The sequence below is a fragment of the Camelus ferus genome, chromosome 9 (genome assembly GCF_009834535.1).
Source record: "Camelus ferus isolate YT-003-E chromosome 9, BCGSAC_Cfer_1.0, whole genome shotgun sequence".
Classification (NCBI taxonomy): domain Eukaryota; kingdom Metazoa; phylum Chordata; class Mammalia; order Artiodactyla; family Camelidae; genus Camelus; species Camelus ferus.
Window position 1 is genome coordinate 47,908,689 of NC_045704.1, and position 20,783 is coordinate 47,929,471.

The 20,783-nt window shown below is 45.2% G+C and overlaps 2 protein-coding genes across 2 annotated transcripts in view; one reads left to right on the forward strand and one right to left on the reverse strand.

The window, feature by feature from the left end:
• Positions 1-4,885, forward strand: part of PHLPP2 (PH domain and leucine rich repeat protein phosphatase 2) — a 63,288-nt gene extending 58,403 nt beyond the window's left edge. The window contains exon 19 of the mRNA XM_032486674.1: positions 106-4,885. Within this exon, the coding sequence (XP_032342565.1) occupies positions 106-1,260 (1,155 nt within the window). The 3' untranslated portion in view covers positions 1,261-4,885. The remainder of the gene's footprint in view (positions 1-105) is intronic.
• A 3,926-nt stretch (positions 4,886-8,811) lies between these two features.
• MARVELD3 (MARVEL domain containing 3) lies at positions 8,812-20,093 on the reverse strand. The gene is made up of 3 exons (XM_032486675.1): positions 19,616-20,093; positions 17,069-17,196; positions 8,812-12,786 (listed from the first exon to the last, which is right to left on the reverse strand). The coding sequence occupies exons 1-3, from the start codon at positions 19,999-20,001 to the stop codon at positions 12,176-12,178; spliced, it is 1,125 nt and encodes a 374-aa protein (XP_032342566.1). The 5' UTR covers positions 20,002-20,093; the 3' UTR covers positions 8,812-12,175.
• Between the last annotated feature and the right edge of the window lie 690 nt (positions 20,094-20,783).

Genomic DNA, 20,783 nt, shown 5'->3' on the forward strand with positions numbered 1-20,783 from the left:
ATGTCAGTTCTGTTTTATTGTAGAGCCCTACACATTGTGATCTAGAAAGATATAAAACTATGTCACTGTTGCATTTCTCAGAGTTGGCATTCTACTTGTCTCTAGGACAACAAAGTGAATGGGGTGACCTGCTGTACCCGGATGCTGGGCTGTACGTACCTCTACCCCTGGATCCTCCCCAAGCCCCACATATCTTCCACTCCACTTACCATTCAAGATGAGCTGCTGATTCTGGGAAACAAAGCATTGTGGGAACACTTGTCGTACACAGAAGCTGTCAATGCAGTACGCCGTGTGCAAGACCCATTAGCAGCTTCCAAGAAGCTATGCACATTAGCCCAGAGCTATGGTTGTCAGGACAATGTGGGGGCGATGGTGGTTTATTTGAACATTGGTGAGGAAGGCTGCACGTGCGAAATGAATGGGCTCTCCCTCCCAGGACCTGTGGGATTTGCTCCAACCACCATCATCAAGGACCCGCCCAAGCCAACCACTCCTTCCTCTAGTAGCGGCATTGCCTCCGAGTTCAGCAGCGAGATGTCCACCTCAGAGGTGAGCAGTGAGGTGGGATCCACTGCTTCTGATGAACACAACACAGTTGGCCTGGATGCTGGCTTGCTTCCAAGGCCAGAGAGGCGCTGCAGCCTCCACCCAGTGTCCACCTCGGGGGTTTTTCAGCGTCAACCTTCGTGTGCAACTTTCTCGAGTAACCAGTCTGACAACGGCCTGGACAGTGACGATGACCAGCCTGTTGAAGGGGTCATAACAAATGGCAGCAAGGTGGAAGTAGAAGTGGATATCCACTGCTGTAGGGGAAGGGATCTTGATAACTCTCCCACTCTTATGGAGAACCCTCCTGCCCCATGTCCCGAGGAGCGTGCTAGAGGATTATTTTTTGGGATCCGAAGACAGAACAGTGTGAATAGTGGCATACTTCTACCAGTGAGCAAGGACAAGACGGAGTTACAGAAGTCGCCTTCCACCTCCTGTCTCTATGGAAAGAAACTCTCCAATGGCTCCATCGTGCCCCTGGAAGACAGCCTGAACCTCATTGAAGTGGCCACAGAGGCACCCAAGAAAAAAACTGGCTATTTTGCTGCCCCAACTCAGCTGGAGCCAGAGGACCAGTTTGTTGTACCTCGTGACCTAGAAGAAGAAGTAAAAGAACAGATGAAACACCACCAGGAATGCAGGCCTGAGCCTGAGCCCAGTGAAGAGGATCGGACCGAGCTCCTGGAGGAGTTTGACACAGCGCTGTAGCCCTCCCCTGGGAGCTGCGGCACCGGGGAGGCGGTGGTGTTGGTGAGGGGACCCTGTCAGGGGCATCTTGCCTCTGCATTTCTAAACCATAAATGGGGGAGGGGGGTAGAACTCAGAGCCAAAAATGGTGAAAGCTGTCAGGGTCTTGCTGTGGAAAAGCTAGTAAACACCATCAGTGTTAAGTTTCACATCTGACCCGTGTTGGAATTCCCAGAGTTGCTGGGAAGCAAGCAGACGTTGCTCTGTGTCAGTCCTACCACCTGCCATTAATCCTTTCTCTCCTAGGATAATTTTGAGAATTTGCCTGCCTGGGCAGGAAAGGGACCATTTCTGTGGAGGAAATAACTGAAGATCGATTCCCTTTACTGATTGCTGCTGACGGATCTCTGTGACAGAGAAATCACCTTCTATCTCAACCTAACTGATGGGATGTGATGTGACTAGTCACATGGCTTTTCCTTCTTCTCTACGAGAATACAGCCTATTGAAACGACGTTTATTGGAAATATAGAACCAATCAAACAGATAATTTATGTATGTAATGTAATGAGAGCACTTTTCATTGACTGTGAACTTTTTATTTTTGAATCTGCACTCGAGCCAATCTTCTTAGAGGCAGCCCGGCATGTTTGTCCACAGGCAGGATGACCATCGGGGGTTGGAACCGGCTCTGAGGGTACTAGGACAGGCCCTGGGAGATGGACTCAACTGTTGGCTGTCAGACTGTGAAAGTTCCTGAGAAACTTGGGGGAGTAGGATCTTTTTGGGGGATGAAGATGGGAAGGAGTGAGGACTACTTCCCTCCAGATCACAAAAGAGAATAATTCCTTGCCATATGTGACACCTGCTAGGAATCTCCCAGCAGATCACAGGAGGGGCACTTGGGGGTTGGCCTCTTTCCATAACACGCGGTGGAGTTGGCAGTCGGCCTCGCAGGATGTAGGGCCGAGGCTGATGCTGCTCACATCCAAGAAACCTCGAGTTATAGCAGACGACTCTGAACAGACTGAGGCTGAATGAGAGCAGATGGATGGAGCCTGCAGGTTAGACACATTCCTTCTCTCACTCTCAAGCAGAGGGATGGTTTTCTAAAAAGTGAGTAGAGGGTTCACCTCCTCCAGAGTCCTCTTCCAAAAACTGCTTATCCACCTCACATGGTTTCAGAGTACTGGGCTCAATTACTGAAGGACTTAATTGAGAAAATCCTAAGCTTACAGAAGACCTGGTTTACTGTATTTTTTGCACATTCCATGTAACCCTAGCAAAATGCAGTTCCTTTTATATTTCTGTTCTATGCCTTTTCCATTAGGAGATTTACTTAGGAAAATTAATTCCTTTTTATTCCTACAAAGTTTTGACATTGCTTGATTTTACCCAATGGGGAATGTGCTTTGAATTTTTAGAATACTTTCACAATTAAAAAGAAAATAGAATGGAACCACTTTTGTTTCACGAGAAACAATATTAAAGATAGGGTTGATCTATACATATACATGTAGGGTTTTTTTGTTTTTGTTTTTGTTTTTGTTAAAGCAGTAGTAGCAAACCAGATGACCTGTCCACAAATGATTATGTATCTTCATCTTCTCAGAGGCCCCATGCCCGCGTGTGTGTATCAGTGGGCTACACTCTTAGGGGATTCCATACCAATGGCTGTCTAATTTTCAACCCCTCAAGAATCGGAATTTGAGTCCCCAGATTGTCAGGAACTTCTGTGTCAAACTACTGGTTAGCTACTGAAAAATTTTAGAACTCAGGTCTTGATTTGAAATGGAGAACATAGTGGTTTATGCAAAGTTCAGGTGCTGTTAGAAAGATGGGAACAATAGTGTGTTGCCGCCTTATTTTTATATGGAAAAATGGGGGGGGATGAAGGAAAAATGAAAATGAAGGAAAAACTCAAGATGATAGTGATGGAAATTATTTTGGGAATATACCACTTTAATAGCATAGTTAAAATTGTCTTAAAAATTGTCCTTTATCTGTGAACCCTTTTCTTGTCTTCTCTTTGTTTCCCACCCTACTAATTGGAACCAGCACAAAACCCAGTTACAGAATGACTTTACTAAAAGTAAGTGTATTTATTTACTTTTTAGTCAGAAGAACTCTAAAATTCCAAATGTTCTTTTGTATGGTAGATTTATGTTCAGGAAACATTAAGTTGTATCGAAACCCTTTAATATAGGCCATACCAAAACTGACTATTCTTTTTTACAACTTCCTTTAATTCATTTCCCTCTATAATTGCTCTGTGTTTAGACAGAGGATAAAAGGCCATAGCCCATCACCAAAAATACACAGAACTCTTGACCTATGAAGTCATTTACAGTTATTGTGTGATCTGATTAGATTCTCAGATGGTGAAAGCCAGTAATCTGTCTCCAGGTGAATGTAATCTCCTTCCCAGGACTTTACCCAGAGGATGTGTTCCCCAGGTGGGCAGAGGCCCATTGATCTCTAGCCCAGAGATTCCAGGCCTCTGCATGATTCTCAGGTCCCTGTGTGTATCTCCCATTTAATAGAGATGCTTAAGAGAATTTCTGAAAGGAAAAAAACCAAAAAACAAAAAATTTCTGAAAGGACATCACTTCTTCTTAGGGGAGCAGTCTAGAAGTCCCATGGAAGAAAGAAAAATACACAAGTCTTGGCCACCATGGTATTTTGATTTTTATCCAAGTAGATTGGAAATATATTTGAAAGTTTGAATGCTAGTATGTCATAAAGCTACCATGCTACCATAAGGGTCACTGAATTATCACTCCTCAAACATGTGAGTGAGGGCTTTATTATACTACTGTAGAGTATGTGTGTGCAATAAGTTGATGAATTCATTTTCCTGGTGTATAGAAGAGCCAGCACGAGCAGCTTGGTAATCATTGGGTGCTATTTTAATTGTTTGTAGCGAGTACTGTTTTCTAGAAGATGGAGCCAGTTAGGTTTGGCTGATCTACTGAATATCAAAGGATGCCCTTCTTTTCATGTAGACTTTCAGCAAAAGCAGGTACTTGGAAGCCACAGGCTCACCTTCTCTATCTACTCAATAATTACTAATGAAGAGACCTCCATAAGGGAGCACTTGGCTGTTATTGATAAATGTACCAATTATTAAATAATTAGTCTCCAAGCCATTCGGTGATGTCTGCAGCATCACTGTAGAACTGTCTTGTGTCACTTTTTACTTCCCCCTGGGTGGGGCCTTTCAAGACTCCTCAGTCATGGAGGCAAGTTAATCTTTCTCTCCAGTTAGTGACTTTTGCTCCATAGTTGGGTAAGCACTTACTAGATTGAGAAAAGCAGCTACAGTAAATCCTGCTCTGTTTCCCTCATTTGGTGATCATTCAGTCACACATAAGCTCTTTGTATTCTAAATTTCCATGCACTTCTCCCAGACGCTGTAGGGTTTTCTCTCACTGTTGCCAGTGGATGCCATCCAGACAGTGAGTTCATATCTATTGGTTTTGTGCAATCATTGTCGTATTGTAGTCCTAAGACTCATTATAGTGTATTTTTGATATTTTTGAAATGTGTTAAATTTTTTAATTCAATAATATGAGCCAGAGCATGTTGCAGCAAATCTATTGTTTGTAAAAAATAACAATAACGATAATAAATAAAATAAAATGGAGTATCTTTTTCATGGCTTTGTTTTCAAATGGAATACCTGTTACTTTATAAGTACTTTATTTTAGCATGAAACTGTAATTTTCTCCAACTTGTATATAGAATTAGTTTCCTAACCAAAAGCACCTTTAGGATTTTTCTGTGTTTTCTTGCTTTAGGGGAAGACAACAAATGAAACCACATTCCATGACACTATGAAGCTCTAAGTTAAGGAAAGAATAAATATTTTTGACCACCTTTGAAGCTTAAATAGCAATGAAGATTTTTTACGTTAAGAAATATTATATTCTGACTTGGTTTGTATGTTTAAAGACATCCCCAAGACAGGAAACATGGTCCTTATTTACATGCAGGTTATTAGCTGACTAGAGGGAACTCAACCTGTAAATAATCTACAGCTCCTCTTAAACTGTAGAGCTAACAGTGACACAGGAACTAAGTGGGTAATCAGCCATCATGCCTGTCCTAATGGCTTTGGTGGTAGAACTTAAGACAGTGGTGGGTTGAGGCTCACAAAACAGTTCTAATCCAGGTAAGCCTCTAAACTGTCCACCTCCGTTGGTTGTCTCTCATGATCTCAGGGCTTCCAAGCAAGATTAGCTACCTCACTCCAAATAAAGGCCTAGGTGAAATCATTTTGCAGGTTTCCTCCTCATTTTGCGGAATGAAAACTCACGAACTATTCATTGAGCACCTCCAATGTGCTAGGCTCAAGGCCACCATCTACTTCTTTAATAACTCGGTTCCTGGAATACCTGCCTCTTCCAGGGCTGCAGAAGTGAATTCTCTGAGTGTGTTCTCTGCTTTGTTTGATACTATTTCCCTGGTGCATCACACACCCCGAGGGCATACTCGTCCCTCAGGACACATTCCCCTGTGTGATTCAGAGTCTGAGTTTTGCCTCTGCTACTTCAAGAGATTTGACTTTAGGCACGTTCACCTCTCCAAGGCTCAGTTGTTTTTTCTCTCAATTGCTAAATGGAAATAGTATCTCTCTCGTCAGTTGTGAGCTAAAATGAGATGATGCCAACAAATGCTTCCTTAGCTCAGTACCGGACCTGGCACAGTGAGCAGTCAATGGAACGTCAAGAATTGGGTGAGTCACTTCGCCTTCTTGGTCCTTTGTCTCCTCATCTGTAAAATGTAAGTAAGAACCTGACAGGTGGTGGTAAATAAGACAAGTTTTGCTAAAGGCGTTTTCAATGTTTTGAACCTACAATGGTGGAGTGATTGAGAGGAGCTCAATCTAAGGAGCAGTATCGCAGCTGGGCCTGGGCACAGCCCTGGGGTCAGAGAGGCCAAAGTCCTCATTTTCTCAAGCCCAGGGCCCAGGTATGGGCAAAGATCTACTCAGCCATGTTCAGGTGATAAATCCTAGGTGACGATAGTGTTTGGGGAAGTTTTGGGGGGGGACTAGGGTGGGAAAGTAGGTGAGTTGTTTGATTTCTGTTGCTATTAAACGTCTTGTCTTACCAAACTCAGTGAAAACTGCGGGCCTCTGGCCACAGCCCCAGGGCTAAGGCGGTGGAGCAAAAGGACCTTTCTGTGGCACAAGTGTTTGGGAAATAGTATCAAACAAAGCAGAGAACACACTCAGAGAATTCACTTCTGCAGCCCTGGAAGAGGCAGGTATTCCAGGAACCTAGCAATGAAGATTTCTAGTTGATTATTTTCCTCCAGGCTTTACTTTTTGTAAAAGTATAATCTAGATATTTTCCTATTTCTGTATGAGGTTTAGTTTTGATCCTTCGCCATGACTAGGTTCTATAAGAATTAGCTCTTGGAAGGATTTCAGAGGAGAGAGGAAAGGTAATACATTCCAAGGAGAAGAGTCAGCAAACATGCAGGAGTAAAAATGGCCAACACACATCAAAGGAAAATGATATTGACTTAATTTTTCTTAACAGTCATTTTGGTATACATTGAAACAGACCTGTGTTTGCTGATTTCTTCTTTTTTTTTTAATTGAAGTATAGTTGATTTACAATGTTGTGTTAGTTTCTGGTGTACAGCATAGTGATTCAGTTATACATATATATTCTTTTGCATATTATTCTTCATTATAGGTTTACTACAAGCTATTGAATGTAGTTCCCTATGCTATACAGTAGAACCTTGTTATCTGCCTTGTGTATAGTAGTGTGTGCTGATTTCTTACTAACTGTATAGATTAGAGAATCTGATATTTATGTCAAAATTGCTGTTTTTAGAGGGGAGAGTTTAGCTCAATGGTAGAGTGCATGTTTGGCATGCACAAGGTCCTGGGTTCAGTCCCAAGTACCTCCATTAAATAAAATTTAAACATAGCCCTCCCCCCCCAAAAAAAACAAAAAAAATTTCAATTGCTGTTTTTAGAACTGTACTAAAAATTTGGTTTGTATTTAGTAATAGTTTATTTCATTTATAATAGGAAAATTAAACAATATTATGAAAAAAAGAGGACAACTTGGGAAAAAAAACTACACTTTATAATAAGAACATGTATTTCTAGTTGTATCCAACATGAACTGAAAATCTGAGACTAGTTGTGAAGTGTAAGAACAGCTATAAAATTTTAGGTTAAAATTATTCAAAGAACTTTATTTTTGAGATTCAGTGTTAATGTTATCTTACATTATGGAAACAATTCAGGGTCATGAGAGATTATGACCCACCTTCGAAGGCCTGCCCTCACCCCACTTAGGACCCAGCTGCCCCTCCCTGGGGAGTGAGCAAGGGCACCTGTTACTTACTTTTGCTCCCTCATGCTCCAGCAGGAGCCCAGTGTAATAACTCATTTGGACTTTAACCACACAAATGCTTTAAAATCATTCCACTGGGACCAAATACGGGGGGAAATGGCATGTTTTTCTTAGTGACTTTAGTTAGGACAGGAAAGATCCCTCTACTGTCACACTGGGCCTGCTATCCCTGATGTGTTGTTCTCATCTTCAGAATTTCTCTGGCTATTTAGCTGTTGTGATTATTACCTTACCATTTGGCAAGGGAGCCAAACCAGAAGGGTATACCCAAACTTGGGATGTTGTTCTTTGTAGCAAAGGTGGAGGTATTTTTTTCAAGCTCTTCAGCCAACAAAGACTTACAGAAAAATGGGATGATTATTTAGCTTTGCACTGGTACCAAAGGGAGCATTTATAAAATCAAGTTATGTGAAACCACTGTTGTCTAATGTGCAATTTCAATGGACCCATCTTTTTGAGAGAAATAAGGGAGGTGGGTTGACATTTAGGTTCCAGAAGATCTCAGAGCGTTCCAGACCACAGGTATTCTGGTGCATCACTGTAACTTCTGTGCTGTTCTTGGCTGTCTTGGTAGTGCTTCTGTTCTCGGTAGCTCCGCAGGGCCAGCACCACACTGGCACCGTACATGATCACCAGAAGACAAGCAAAGGTGGCTGCTGCGCCATCAGTGCCTGACAGCTGGCAGTTCATCCAGGTGAGCCCCTTGCGGGCATAGACCCTCTCCCTTGTCCTGCACGTGTCCGTGGAATTGATCTGCAAGGCCGCGTGGAGGTAAACACCGATGCCTACGCAGTAGCCTACCGCTGCGAGAAGGCTGAAGGCAGGCCTCCAGGAGGAGCCACTTCCTTGGCAGTTTGTTCAGACTCTTGGCTCCTTGGAGTAAAACACCCAAGGTGAGGACACCCAGCCCCAGAGAAACAGCCACGCCGCCATATATCAGGGGTGCCCGGAGGACCGTGTACTGCTGGTCCAGCTGCCGAACCTGCTCCAGCTCAGTGCCCTCAAATGGTGAGTAATAGTTGTTCCCAAATCCGCCGCCGCTCGCAAAGCTGGCGCTGAATCCAGCAAGGACAAAGTAAGAGGCCACGATACACATGAGAATCATCCCATTCAGTATCACCTCCACTATCTGTATCACACCTAGGAGGAGAGAGATGGTGGATTTAACACTGATGTCACTCACCCAGGAAACTCTCCAGGTCAGGGAAGAGAAATACCACTGGTGGCCTGATTGTAGGGAACATGGTCAGATTCGTCATTAACACCTTGGTTTGAAAACAAAAAAAATCTTTGTTTTTTTATTTTCAATACTCATGTTTGAAAACTCAAAATGCCACTGTGGAAAAAAATTGGGCAGTTACTTTAGAAATGAAACATATACTTCCCATGTGACCTTGCAATTGTACCCCTGAGCATTCGTCCTAAAGAAATGAAAACTTAGGTCTAATGTCACTGTAGCTTTATTTGTAATTGCTGAGGATTGGAAACCCAAATGCCCTTCAGTGGGTGAATGAATGGTTGAAAATTGTGGTACATCCATCCCGTGGGAAACTACTCAGCAGTGAAAAGGAATGAGCTGTTGATACTCTCAGCAACTCAGATGGATCTCAGGGGATTTATGATGAATGAAAAGAAGCCAGTCTCAAAAGGTTACATACTGTATGATTCCATTTATGTAAGTCTCAAAATGACAAAATGACATAGCTACAGAACAGATCCATGGCTGTCGGGGGATGGGGATGAGTGGGAGTATGGGAGGTGGAGGAGTTTGGGGTAGATATGACTATAAAGGGGAGCACTAGGGATGCCTGATGATGGAACAATTCTGTAGCTGATTGTGGTGATGGTCACACGAGATAAAACCACACGGAACCACACTCACACATCAGGAGTACATGTGAAAGTGGTAAAATCTAAATAAGCCCTGGAGGTTGTCAAGCTTCCTGGTTGCGATATTGTACTATGGTCACTACTGGGGAAAACTGGGTTAAGGTTACACAGGATCTCTGTACTATATTAGCAATGTTTTGTGAATCTATAATTATTTCAAAGTTTAAAGTTTTTTAAAAATCAAAATGACATAATATAAACTGAGAAAAATCACCTATGTCCCTGTCCACCCTGTTCTTTACCTCCAACTACTTCAAGCATTTTCTGATATAACTTTCCAGCATTCCTTTATGCAAATAAAAGCACTCAAATCCGAATTTCATCCCCCGTTCCCGGCTTTTGTCACAAGGGAGCATGCTACACGCATGGCTCTGCATCGCACTTTTCCACTTACTCTTCCTAGAGTTGTTTTCAGATCAGCTCCTACAGTGTCCACATGCACAATTATGTGGCCTCCAACCCCACTGTGTGGATGGACCAGTCTATTCAACCAGGATCCTACTGCTGGATACTTGGCCTGTTCACTTGGGGGTTCACTTGCGTGCCAGAAGGCAGTGGAAGCCAAGAGGTGAATGGAGAATGAAAAGCGTGGTTTCCCAGAAATCAGGAAAACCTAGACATAAGGGGTACCACAATCAGTGTGTCTAACGTACTCAGGCAGCAGCTACTGGGCTTGCTGATTCTATCTCCTGCTGGGCCCACACGAATTCCTGGGAGGTCCCCAAGGGCCCAACAGTTAAGGGCTCTGACAGTTGAAAAGCTACATTCCTCTAATGTAAATCTGAAAATAACATCAGAGCAGAACTGCCCACTCTCCACCCAGGCACCATAAGCTTCTGGCTACTCTCTCCCGACAGCAGAGCAAGCAAATTGACCCAGACATCATTCTGACTCACGGAGAGTAGCTATCTCTGGCACCCCGCACCTTTCTCTGCCTCGCTTTTCCTTCTGTGTGCAGGTTAATGTCTCACTCCCTAAAGGGAAGCAGGGTTCTGTGCTACTACAAGATGGGGACAACCGGAATGTTTCCTTCTGGGACAGATTCTACCAAACAGCACCATGCAGCACGTGTCTGCTAGGCCGAAATGTAATAAATCCATATCTTGTCACTCATTCCATCAACTGCGACAATCAAGAGGAATAACTGTCTGTTGCCGGGTCCAGTGATGAAGGAATGTGGCCACTGAATATTATCAGAGTACCAGCCAGGCCTGACCTGGCCTAGCTAAAAATATCAAAAAGGCTCCAGTATTTCCAAGCGTGCGGTTAGTGCAGAAAGATTCACAGACATCAGAAGAGAGCAGCTTCCTACAGTGGGTGAGACGAGTCTCTGGAGACAGCAGAAGGTTCTGTAGAGGGAAGTGGAGACTGAAACAAGACAGGAGACTTTTGGTTTAAACTAGCATCTTCTTGGGTGAGGCTCCTTTTGTGGCTGATCATTTAATACTCTGCTTCATTATACATCTACAATCTGCCTTTTCACTGTGAATGTGAAAAAAGAACTGAGGAGAGCAAATCAAATTTTTTATTTTTAATTTTTCTAAAGTAAAACTAATACATGTGCAGTCAAGTCCTACATAAAATGAAAAAAAATTGTTTAAATCTCTCTAGGAGCAAAAACTGGTAATACTTTCTCATTATCCTCTAGTTTTCTAATCATATATAAGCAAACATATGTATTTCCTTTTCTAAACCCAAATGGAACTCACTTTTTAAATGTGATAAGTAAGGAAATAACATTATAAACATATTGTAAAGAGAACCATCACCTCCAAATTAAAATTTTTCTTTGGAGTTTTATTGGAGCCACATAAAGCAAAGAACATATTCACCTGTACCAAGAATATATGGGACTGTGCCATAAGTCATCATTTAACAAGCAATAGGAACCCAGGAAGTTGTCTGGCCAAAAGTAGCATTCTTCTGCTGGGAAAGATTTTATATTCTTTAATTTTGGATGGATCCTGAATTCTGGATGTCGGGTTGAATTCTTCCTACAATGGCACATTTACAAGAGGTACAAAACACTTACTGAGCTTTCAAGGCCATTGTTAAGGGGCTTGTTAGAATCGCTTCTTTACAACTCAGTGAATTAATCTGATTCCTCTTTCCCCAGCCCACGCCTCCCTCCAACTTAAATCTTACAGGACTAGTTTCCCCAGGGCCCCACCCCCACCCCTATCCAGAGCATTAAGGAAATGAAGGACTGAGAGTTCAGCGTGGAAAAAATTCAGGGCTAATCTGCTTAAGACAGCTATGTTTGGAGAACTTCAGGCTGAAATGTTGTTTCACGTCTATGTGGCTTTTCATGAACTTTGAAGATAAAAGCCTTCACATTCACTTGGTTGTCTCCCTTTATTTAATCATGAAGTGCATTTTCCTGCAGCACATGCCTTTTCCTTGTTGGTCTTGGGCTCCAGTTTTGGTTGTTTCTGTTTTTGTTTTTTTAAAGTAATTTTGGTTAGTCTCTCACCACAGGACTTCAGAACCAGGACATATTACATCACGGAGTGCTGCACCAGGGAACCTGGAGCTGGGTCCAGCAAGCCAAAATGGCCTGTTACTTTTCAAGGGTTGGCAAGCTCTACAGCCAAGTATTCCATCACAGACAGCAGCTCAGAGTACCTTCCATCACTCAAGTTCAGCAGAATGTTTTAAAAAGCCTAAAACTCCAGCATTTCTGCGGGCTTCTCTTTCAGCTTCCTGACCTTCTGGTAATCCCTGATGGCCTGCACGGCCCCCAGGGCAAAGACCCCAATGCCCAGGGCAGCAAAGATTCCAGCTCCTATGTCTCCCCCATGGAAACTGCAGCTGAAGCCACTGTACCCTTTGCTCTGGTACAGCGCCTCCCTCTCCTTACACACGAGGGAGGCATAGGCCGCAGAGAGGTTGTGGAAGTAGAAGTACAAAGCTGGGATGTACGCCCCGGCAATGAGCACGTCCAATAAGCCTTCGACCACCAGCCACGTGGGGCAATGCCACGGGACCCGCAGGACACCCATGGCAATGAGGAGGCAGCAGAAGGCCATGAGGGCTCCACTGCAGGCCATGGCCGCAGTGACCGTGGGCAGCTTTAGCTGGTAGAACTGGACATCCAGCTGCTGTGCTTTCTCCCCGTCGGCACCATCAAAACCACTGTAAGCCCCTCCGTACTGGTAGTAGTAAATGCCCCCAAGGCTGGTGATGCCCGTGTAGCCCCCCGTGGAATTGTAAGACACAGAGCTGCAGGCCAGGATCAGCAAGTTCAGGAGAACCTCCAGCATTTGGCAGCAGGCTGCAAAAGAAGGGCGTGGTACCATTTTGAGACATGCCACTTTGCACTTGGAGACTTTCACCTTGAGGCTTATCTTCCAATTGGCGGCTCACACCACAGCCAGCTCTTTACTCTGCCCTCTGGGAGGCCTGAGCAGCCAAAGCTGCACTGAGTAGCATTAGATAGTAGCAGGGAACTGTGGTCTCCAGAAATGATGTCAGAAAGACTTTGGACTGAAAAGGGTAACTCTCAAAAGAGCACAGCAACCTGCCCCAGGTGAACTGCAGGACAATGAGGGGCAGAAGGGCAGCTGGTGGTGGTGGAGTAATCAGGTCAGTTAGCAGAAAGAAAGGCATCCCATATGGAAGGCAAGAACATTCTCCGCCTTGGCCTTTCCCTGCCAAAAAGACTAAAAAATAGTTATCTGCTCTTCAGATATGTTCTGTGGCTATCTTCAGTTTGAAAGAAGAAACTTCAAGTTTGAAAGAAGTGATAATACAGTGCTTAAAAAATAGAGTGAAGTTAAGAAAAAGCATGGAAGTTATCCATCAAAATGTAAACTGTGGTTCACATACATTAGATATAAGAAAGACTAAGTTAATTAAACCTACAAGGCTAACTGAATTTAAGAAACATAATTGGTTTTACTGATCCTAGACTTTAACTCAATAAGTATGTTTTAAAGTTTAATTTTGTTTTCTTTTGGTTTCCCTGAAGAGCAAATCCGGGCTGTGATATTTTCCCAGGGCTGGATTCCTCCAGGACCCTTGCTTCTTTACTTGGACAGTGGAAGAGCTCCAGCTCTTCCACCAAAGCTAGCCGCTTTCCTTAAAATCAGCTTTACTGCGAGATAAAGTATACACAACAAAGTGACCAGCATTAAGCACACAGCCTGATGAGTTTTGACGGTATGGGCCATGTAATCGTAATCAAGATACAGACCATTTTCATCCCCAGAAAGTTCCCCAGTAGCCCTCTGTGGTCAGCCCCTCATATTCCTCCTCAGGCAACCACTGATCTTCTTTCTGCCATTATTAGCAATTAGGTTTGTCCTTCTAGAATTCCATGCAAATGCAATCACACACTTAGATATTCTTCTGTTTATGGCTTCTTTGCTCAGCGTAACATACAGCATAACATAAAGCTCCTGAGCTGGGAGCTGCCCAAGCTGGCACAATTCTGAGGGGTCAGCTGGCTGTGGGATCAGGCCGTTGCATCTCCCTGGCTTTTAGGGAACTAGGTTTTGTGTCTGCGTCCAGGTGGCCTAAGCATGAAGGTGTTTTACGCCTGCAAATTCTCTAACTGAAATCAGGCACTCTCAGATAAGATCTTTATACTCTGCATTTCCCCCCACAATGCAAATGGCAGAATTGTTTTCTTTAATTATAAAAGTAGCATACATTGATGGTAAAAAAAAGAAAATCTAGATTCAACAAAAACATGTAATATAAAAATTATGTAAAATCCAATCAATGAAAATAACCACTGTTACCATTACTTTTCCTTCTGGACTTTCCTGCCATGTGTGCCTAATTTTTGCTATTGTTTATTTGCTTTTAGGTAAGAACATAACCTATTTTTTCTCACTTAATACAGTGCGAACATTTTTTCGACCTCAGCAAATGTAAATCTACTTCATAGTTTTAAAGGATGTACAGAATGCCATAATGAATTTAAATAGTCCCAATGTAAAGGACATTCAGGCTTTTCCCCATGTTTTGGGAGCATGTATTTCTTCATAGAGTCTGGGGAGGACAGAGCCCCCATAAGCCCCATATTTCTGTTGTAGCTTTGATCCAATCAGAAAACAAGAACCAGGGCTGGGGGAGACGTCTGGTGACATGTGTTTTTAAAAATAAAGGCCCAGAGCCTCTCCAGGCCTTACCTGCCCCTTGAAGGCATCTGGCTCACTGAGTCAGCGTCCCTCTCTCCTAAGAAGGAGTGCATTTTAGGTCATTTATTCTTCTGACTCTGGCTGAATCCTTCAGATCTGTCTGTTAGTGAGTTAACACTCTTAAAGTCAACAGTGATTTGAAATCTTGACATGAGCTCAGCACTGGGTTAGAGTATTAAATAAGCACATAAAAGAGGGACTGAGAATGGAAGTTGGGGAGGAAAACCCCACAATTGTCCCCCTGCACCTTTTCAGCATCATCACAGGTCAATGCCACTGGCAGTAAGAAGTCATCCAAAACCCAGCCCTCCAGGCTCTGAGTGAGAGACAACACCACTGACTATAGAGATTACAACTCTTGGGGAGAAAACGAAATTAACTTTTTAAGGATGCTTTGCAAGTAACGCTACAAGCTGAATGCAACTTTTCCCCCCCTGCAATTTCCTTGTTACACTGGCCTAACTCTCCTTGTATCATTTTCTCCATAATGATGTGATCACCAAAGATCTAAAGGGAGAGGAAAAGAACAGAAGGGAAAAGAGAAGCTGCTCCGAATGCAAATTGGAGGGAGCCAGGAGGGAGAGCAGGACGTGGACCTTCTTCCCAGGGAATGTGTAACTCATTATCGCCCCTCTTAGTAGTATATCTATACACACCCCCTCCACACACACACACACATACGCACGACCTATACACCTATGGGATTCCTGGTTATCTGATATGCCCAAGTGACATTTGTACTTGCTTTTTATCTGATCTTTAACCTCAGCCTTTAAAGATTTTAGTAGGAGTGGATTCTTGCCCACAAAGGTGAATTCGGGGCTTATCTCTTTTTGTCAGTGTTCCACTGAAACTCCTAAGGATGACTCAGCCCAAACATCAGGGTCTCTGCAGGAAGTTAGAGACAGCCACCGCTGCCTCCCGTTTTTGCCAGTTTGCTGGAAGAGGACATGATCTCATTGATGAGGAAAAGAAGTCACAAAAGATCTGCTCTAAGATGAGCCTGAAAATCTTCAGGTGACCTTTACCCAGGCGTGCATTTCCTGCTTGAGACAAGTTCCCAGCATTTAATGGCTGTTTCTCTCAGCAGAGCACAGCATTGTGTATTTATATGGGTCTCTGCGTACCCAGAGATCTTTATAAGCACTCATTTGTTAGCTTCTGACAGCTGAACCATCCATCCTTTCACTATCTTAACTCAGAACCAACCTCTAGGCCCTAAGCCAAATAGCCTGAGGCAATCAAAGCTAAGTCAAGTAGTGTTTTGGTCCAGAGCCTCAGCTCTGCTCATTCCTCTTGGTAAGTCAATCACAGAAGAATACCTCTGTGGAGAAACCTGTTAACCAGCCTCTGGCTTATTGCTACTATTTACATCATCAAGAAAAGAAGAAAGGTCAAGCACGTAAACCATTTCAGGCTTTAGAGTCAGGCTCTAAGCTTCAATTCCAGCTTTTCCACCTAACAGCTGTGTGTACCTCTCTGAGATTCAGCGGTTGTCGAGTGAATTAAAAGCAATGAAGTGTGCCAACATATGTAAACTAGAGTGAGGATTCTTGTACCTGCATTGCCTAGAGCTCTTCAGTGAAAGTTCTGTATAATCCTATAATCACATATATCATTGTAATCATCCTAAGAGACATTTTCAGGTGTTAAGTCCCGTGATTTATCTACCCTAGGCTGAGAAGTTTCCCTTCATTAGTCACAGGCAGCCTAGGAAAGTTTCTCACGGAATCATGTGAGTCATTAGGCCTCACCCTGACAAACCAGATTTTCTTCATTGCTGGTAAGGCCAGGTCTGGTGCTAGGATGGGAACTCTGGGAAACCACATTTGGAGCTGACACAGGTATTATTTAAGTGTTCTTCAAACTGTGGATTCTAGTAAGTGGCTTTTTGCTTTTGTTTGTTTCAATGAAACAGAATAGGATAGAAATGATCAGTGTACTTGGTACGTAACAGGGTATCATTTCATGATGTGGGGTGTGTGTGTAAGCACATGCACACGAACTTATTCTTAATGTACAATATACTTCTTACTGTGGGTCTCAGCTAACAACGCTTAAAAGTCATGATGGTGTTTTTGGGCATCAGATCTCCTGTCCCGTGGCATGAGCTCAATCTGGCTGCCATCTCCAGGTGATCTTCCCTCTCTATTTTGGCCTGCCTTGCCAGACGACTGCTGGTGGCCAGACCCCAAGCACAAACACAGGAAACCTCACTGCCCCTTTCAGACATTCCTTCCTTTTTTTTTTTTTTTCTTAGATAGCATGAACCTCGTGCAGGTATGGAAACGAAGATACTAGGAAGCCAAAAGGGAAGTCTGCTTGAATTTTTGCTTCACCAGCTTGGACCCCTTGCAGAACCACCAGCAATGGTGAGTAAATGGTCAAACTGCCTTCATAATGGCTCACCTCTTCCGGTGCACAGGTATCTGCACTTGTGGCATTCCAGGAGTCCTTCAGCCTCTGACTGGTAATACTCCACTTCCTCCAGTTCAGGCCTGGGGTTCGAGAGTGGATATCTCCCTGAAGTGGGTTCACTATAAACAAAAACATACATAGCCATTAGTGGGCTTCAAATTCAACAGCCTGTTCAATAAGAGAACTCTGGACACCTCATGCTGGGCCCAGACATTCGAGTGTGCAGAACAGAAACAAAATTTGCCACAGTATTTCATACTCCTCTAGAGCATTTTCTGGTTTAGTGGCTGCCCAGGGCATCCAAACACTGGTCAAGTTCCACTAAGCCCATCATTTATCCCTGTAGCTCTGAGCCCTGCCCCTGATGCTGCTTTGTCAGCCTGCAGGAGCCATCGAAGGAGGTGGCTGGGAGCCACGTTGGGGAGTGTTTCAGTTCAGCGCAGACCAGTCTGCATTCTCAAGACTCTCATGCCCAGGCGGGCATTCTCATCCTTCCTTGTTACTTTGGAAACAGCTGAATCAGCAATAATTCTCCAGGCTGTGAGTGGTACAGTTAACTTTGGACATCTCCATCTCTCTCCCTCTTCCTCTGCCAGCCCTGGCTCATTTATTCTGTTCCTTCTTCTCCCCTGCCCCCCACCCCACCCCCTCCCTACTGCTTTATCCAGCACACCCTGAAGGGGTGGAGGCTGCATTCTACTAGCTAGGCTCCAGGGATCCTTCTAAAACAGAGATCTCATCATGTATCTTTTGGTTTTGAAATCCATAAACTTATCGCCTTGGATAAAGCCCACACTTTGAGCACGGCACAGGAGGGCTCTTGCTCACTTCTCTCTACTTGCAACCTCATGTTCACAGACCCACCCATAGTGAACTGCCCCTCCCCCCCAAAAGGTGACCTGCATTTGCATGCCTCTACGTCACTGTGGAAGGTACAGTTTCCCCTCTTGCTCCTTCTCCAGAACTCAGCTTTGAGGTTATCTCCTCCGGGAAACATTCCAGAGCTCAATCAGGGCCCAGCCTTGTTCTCTCTGAATCTATTCCCTTGGAGTAACACATTTCACATGTTCTGCAATTGGCCCATTTCTTTGTCAGTCTCCTACCAAACCGTGGACACTATGAGTAGGTCCCTGTAGTCCCTGGCCCTAAATCCCACCCATTATATAAATGCTTGTCATTGGAAGAGAGACAGACATAAATTGCTCTTGGTTTCACACCACCAACTGTTGGTGAGCAAAAGAAGCAGAAGTAATCCCTTCACTGACTTTGGGGCTGAGGCGGCAGGGGGATCAGGACACCAGTTTAGAAGGGAACCTAAAAACAAAGCTCTGGATTCTTCCAGGCCAGACAGTTGCAATGCAATGTGGCTTTCAGCAGGGAAACAACAGCCAGTGCCTGTGACTGTATCTGCACACACCCTTTGTCACAGTTTGGCTAGTTAGTTCTAGATAAGGTAACATAAAATCAGGATAGTAGATTTCTCGCTGTGTGGACACAAGTGGGAGAGAGACTGGACATAGGCCTCCAAGACCCACAGCCTGGATTCCCCTGAGGGATGAGGGCAGGTGTCAAAAACCAGAAGGCAGCCATCACTCCAGTACCTGCCTGTCTCCTTCTTGGCCTGGCACCTAATCTGGGCATTTGGTAATATTTGTGGAGTTAAATGGAATGTGTGATGGAAAAAAAGACCAACTTCCCAAAGGGGAAGTGGGGTCTAGGCCCTGCTCCTCGCCTCCCTTCCATCTTCACCCTCTCCCAGCTCACAAAGTCTTCTGGAACATCACATCGCTTTCACCTCACAGGCCTTATGAGAACTGTGTTCTACGAAGTAGGGATGGCAAAATTTGTTCATTCAGGAAGATGGGGTCTGAAATAACCATGGATTTGAATGAGGCTGCCCAGAAAGACCTCACAGACAAAGGGGGAAATATCTCTGTCCTTCTGTGAAGTTTTAGGTACTTTGAGCTCTTTGGCTAAAACTGTAGCTTCTCTCAGCTGTCTGTTTTTAAAATGCATATGCCCCTGGAAGGGCTTACACATTAAACTATTAACTCTCCATTGCTCTGACTTTACTAGGCCCCGGCCTCCAGGAGAAGGGACTTGGGGAGGGCTAGTTTGACAAGGGTCTCAAGCGCCAAAGGGCAGCCCTGTTACCACGTGGGGGGGGGGGGTCAGGGAGGAGCCTCAGATTAACCCCACCTACCCAGTTTCCTTCCCACTCCTTCCCTTTCTTGTCCTGAAATCCTCTCTTCCTCCACTTGGGCCCCGGCCCTGCCACTGCTAACGGTGTGTGTATGGGGGTGGGGGGTTGTCTCTGCTTTGTTAATCGGGTTCAGGTCAAGAAGTGGCGGGGGGACAGGTACTGTAAGGTTTTCCCTCCCTCCAAGATCTCCTCTAAGAGCTCAAAAGGGAGGAATGGCTCTTCTTTTAAACCCGCTTCCTAGGACCAGTAGCCGGGGGCGCAAAGCCGAGGAGAGGGGCCTCAGACACAGGCTTCCTCCGGGCGGAAGTCGAGGGCCCCCCGCAACCCCACCTCACCTTTCTGCTCCGCGGCGTCCGAGGCCCTCCTTCCGCAGGGGCGGCGGCTCCGGGGTTTCCCAGGGCGCGGGCCAGGGGGGCGGGGCAGCGTCCCAGGTCGGCCGCTGGGGTCCGTTCCGCGTCTGCCTCTGGCGGGATTTTTCCCGAACTCTTTGTTCACCAGTGCGATGGTCCCCGGCTCTGTGTCTGTCCTGGCGGGGTTCTCGGTCCCTCTCCCTGTCCCGGTCCCCGTCCCTCCGCCCGCCTCCGTTTCTCTCCCTGCGCCGGTCCCCGGCTCTGTCCCGCTCTCGCTCGGGGTGGCGGTCTCGGTCCGAGCGGAGGTGCCTGTCTGGGTCCCGCTCTCTCGGCTGGGCCCGGGGCTCGCGAGTCCCCGACGGACGTTCCATAGCCCAGTTCCGCGTCCCCGCCCAGAAGCGACCCGAGGGCAACAATCCACAAGTTTCCCCGGCAGGTGGCCAAGCCCGGGGGCAGGGCGGGACGCTCACCTGCGCGCATGCGCACTAATCCTTCTGCCCGCACCCCAGCAGGGGGCGCCGCTGAGCGCGACCCCGAGTCCTGGAGCGCGTGTGCGTGTGTTGGGTGGGAGCGCGTGTGCGTGTGTTGGGTGGGGGCCTAGAGGGTCGTGCTGCTTTACAGACAGGGCAGCTGACTACCGCCTGCCCACTGTGCCCCATCGGTCCTGAAGTAACCCCTCTATGACCCCGCAAGATGGGCATCTTACGGAACCGAGGTCTCAGCACCTTGGGTTTGCTTTCCCAGATTGTAACCACCTACTCCTTCATCCAAAAATCGACGCAGGCAGCCAGCCACCCATCCACCTATCCATCCACCCATCCATCCACCCATCCATTTGCCCATCCATCCACACATCCAGCCGCCCATCCAGCCACACAGCCACTGTCCTTCTCTTCCTCCCTCTCCTGCTATCATTTAATTAACTGTGTTGTAGGGATCATTGAGGCCAGTTCATCTATTACAATAGTCCTCAACTTATAAACGTTTATGTAACATGACAAACCACACAGAATTGACAGACTTTTTCTTTCTTTCTTTCTTTCTTTTTTTGCCAAGTAAGGATATTTAAAAACAGAAAAAAAATCTCTGCCTATTAATAAATTCTTTCAACAAATACGTGTGAGCACCAATAGCAAGTGTGGGAGATCCAGTG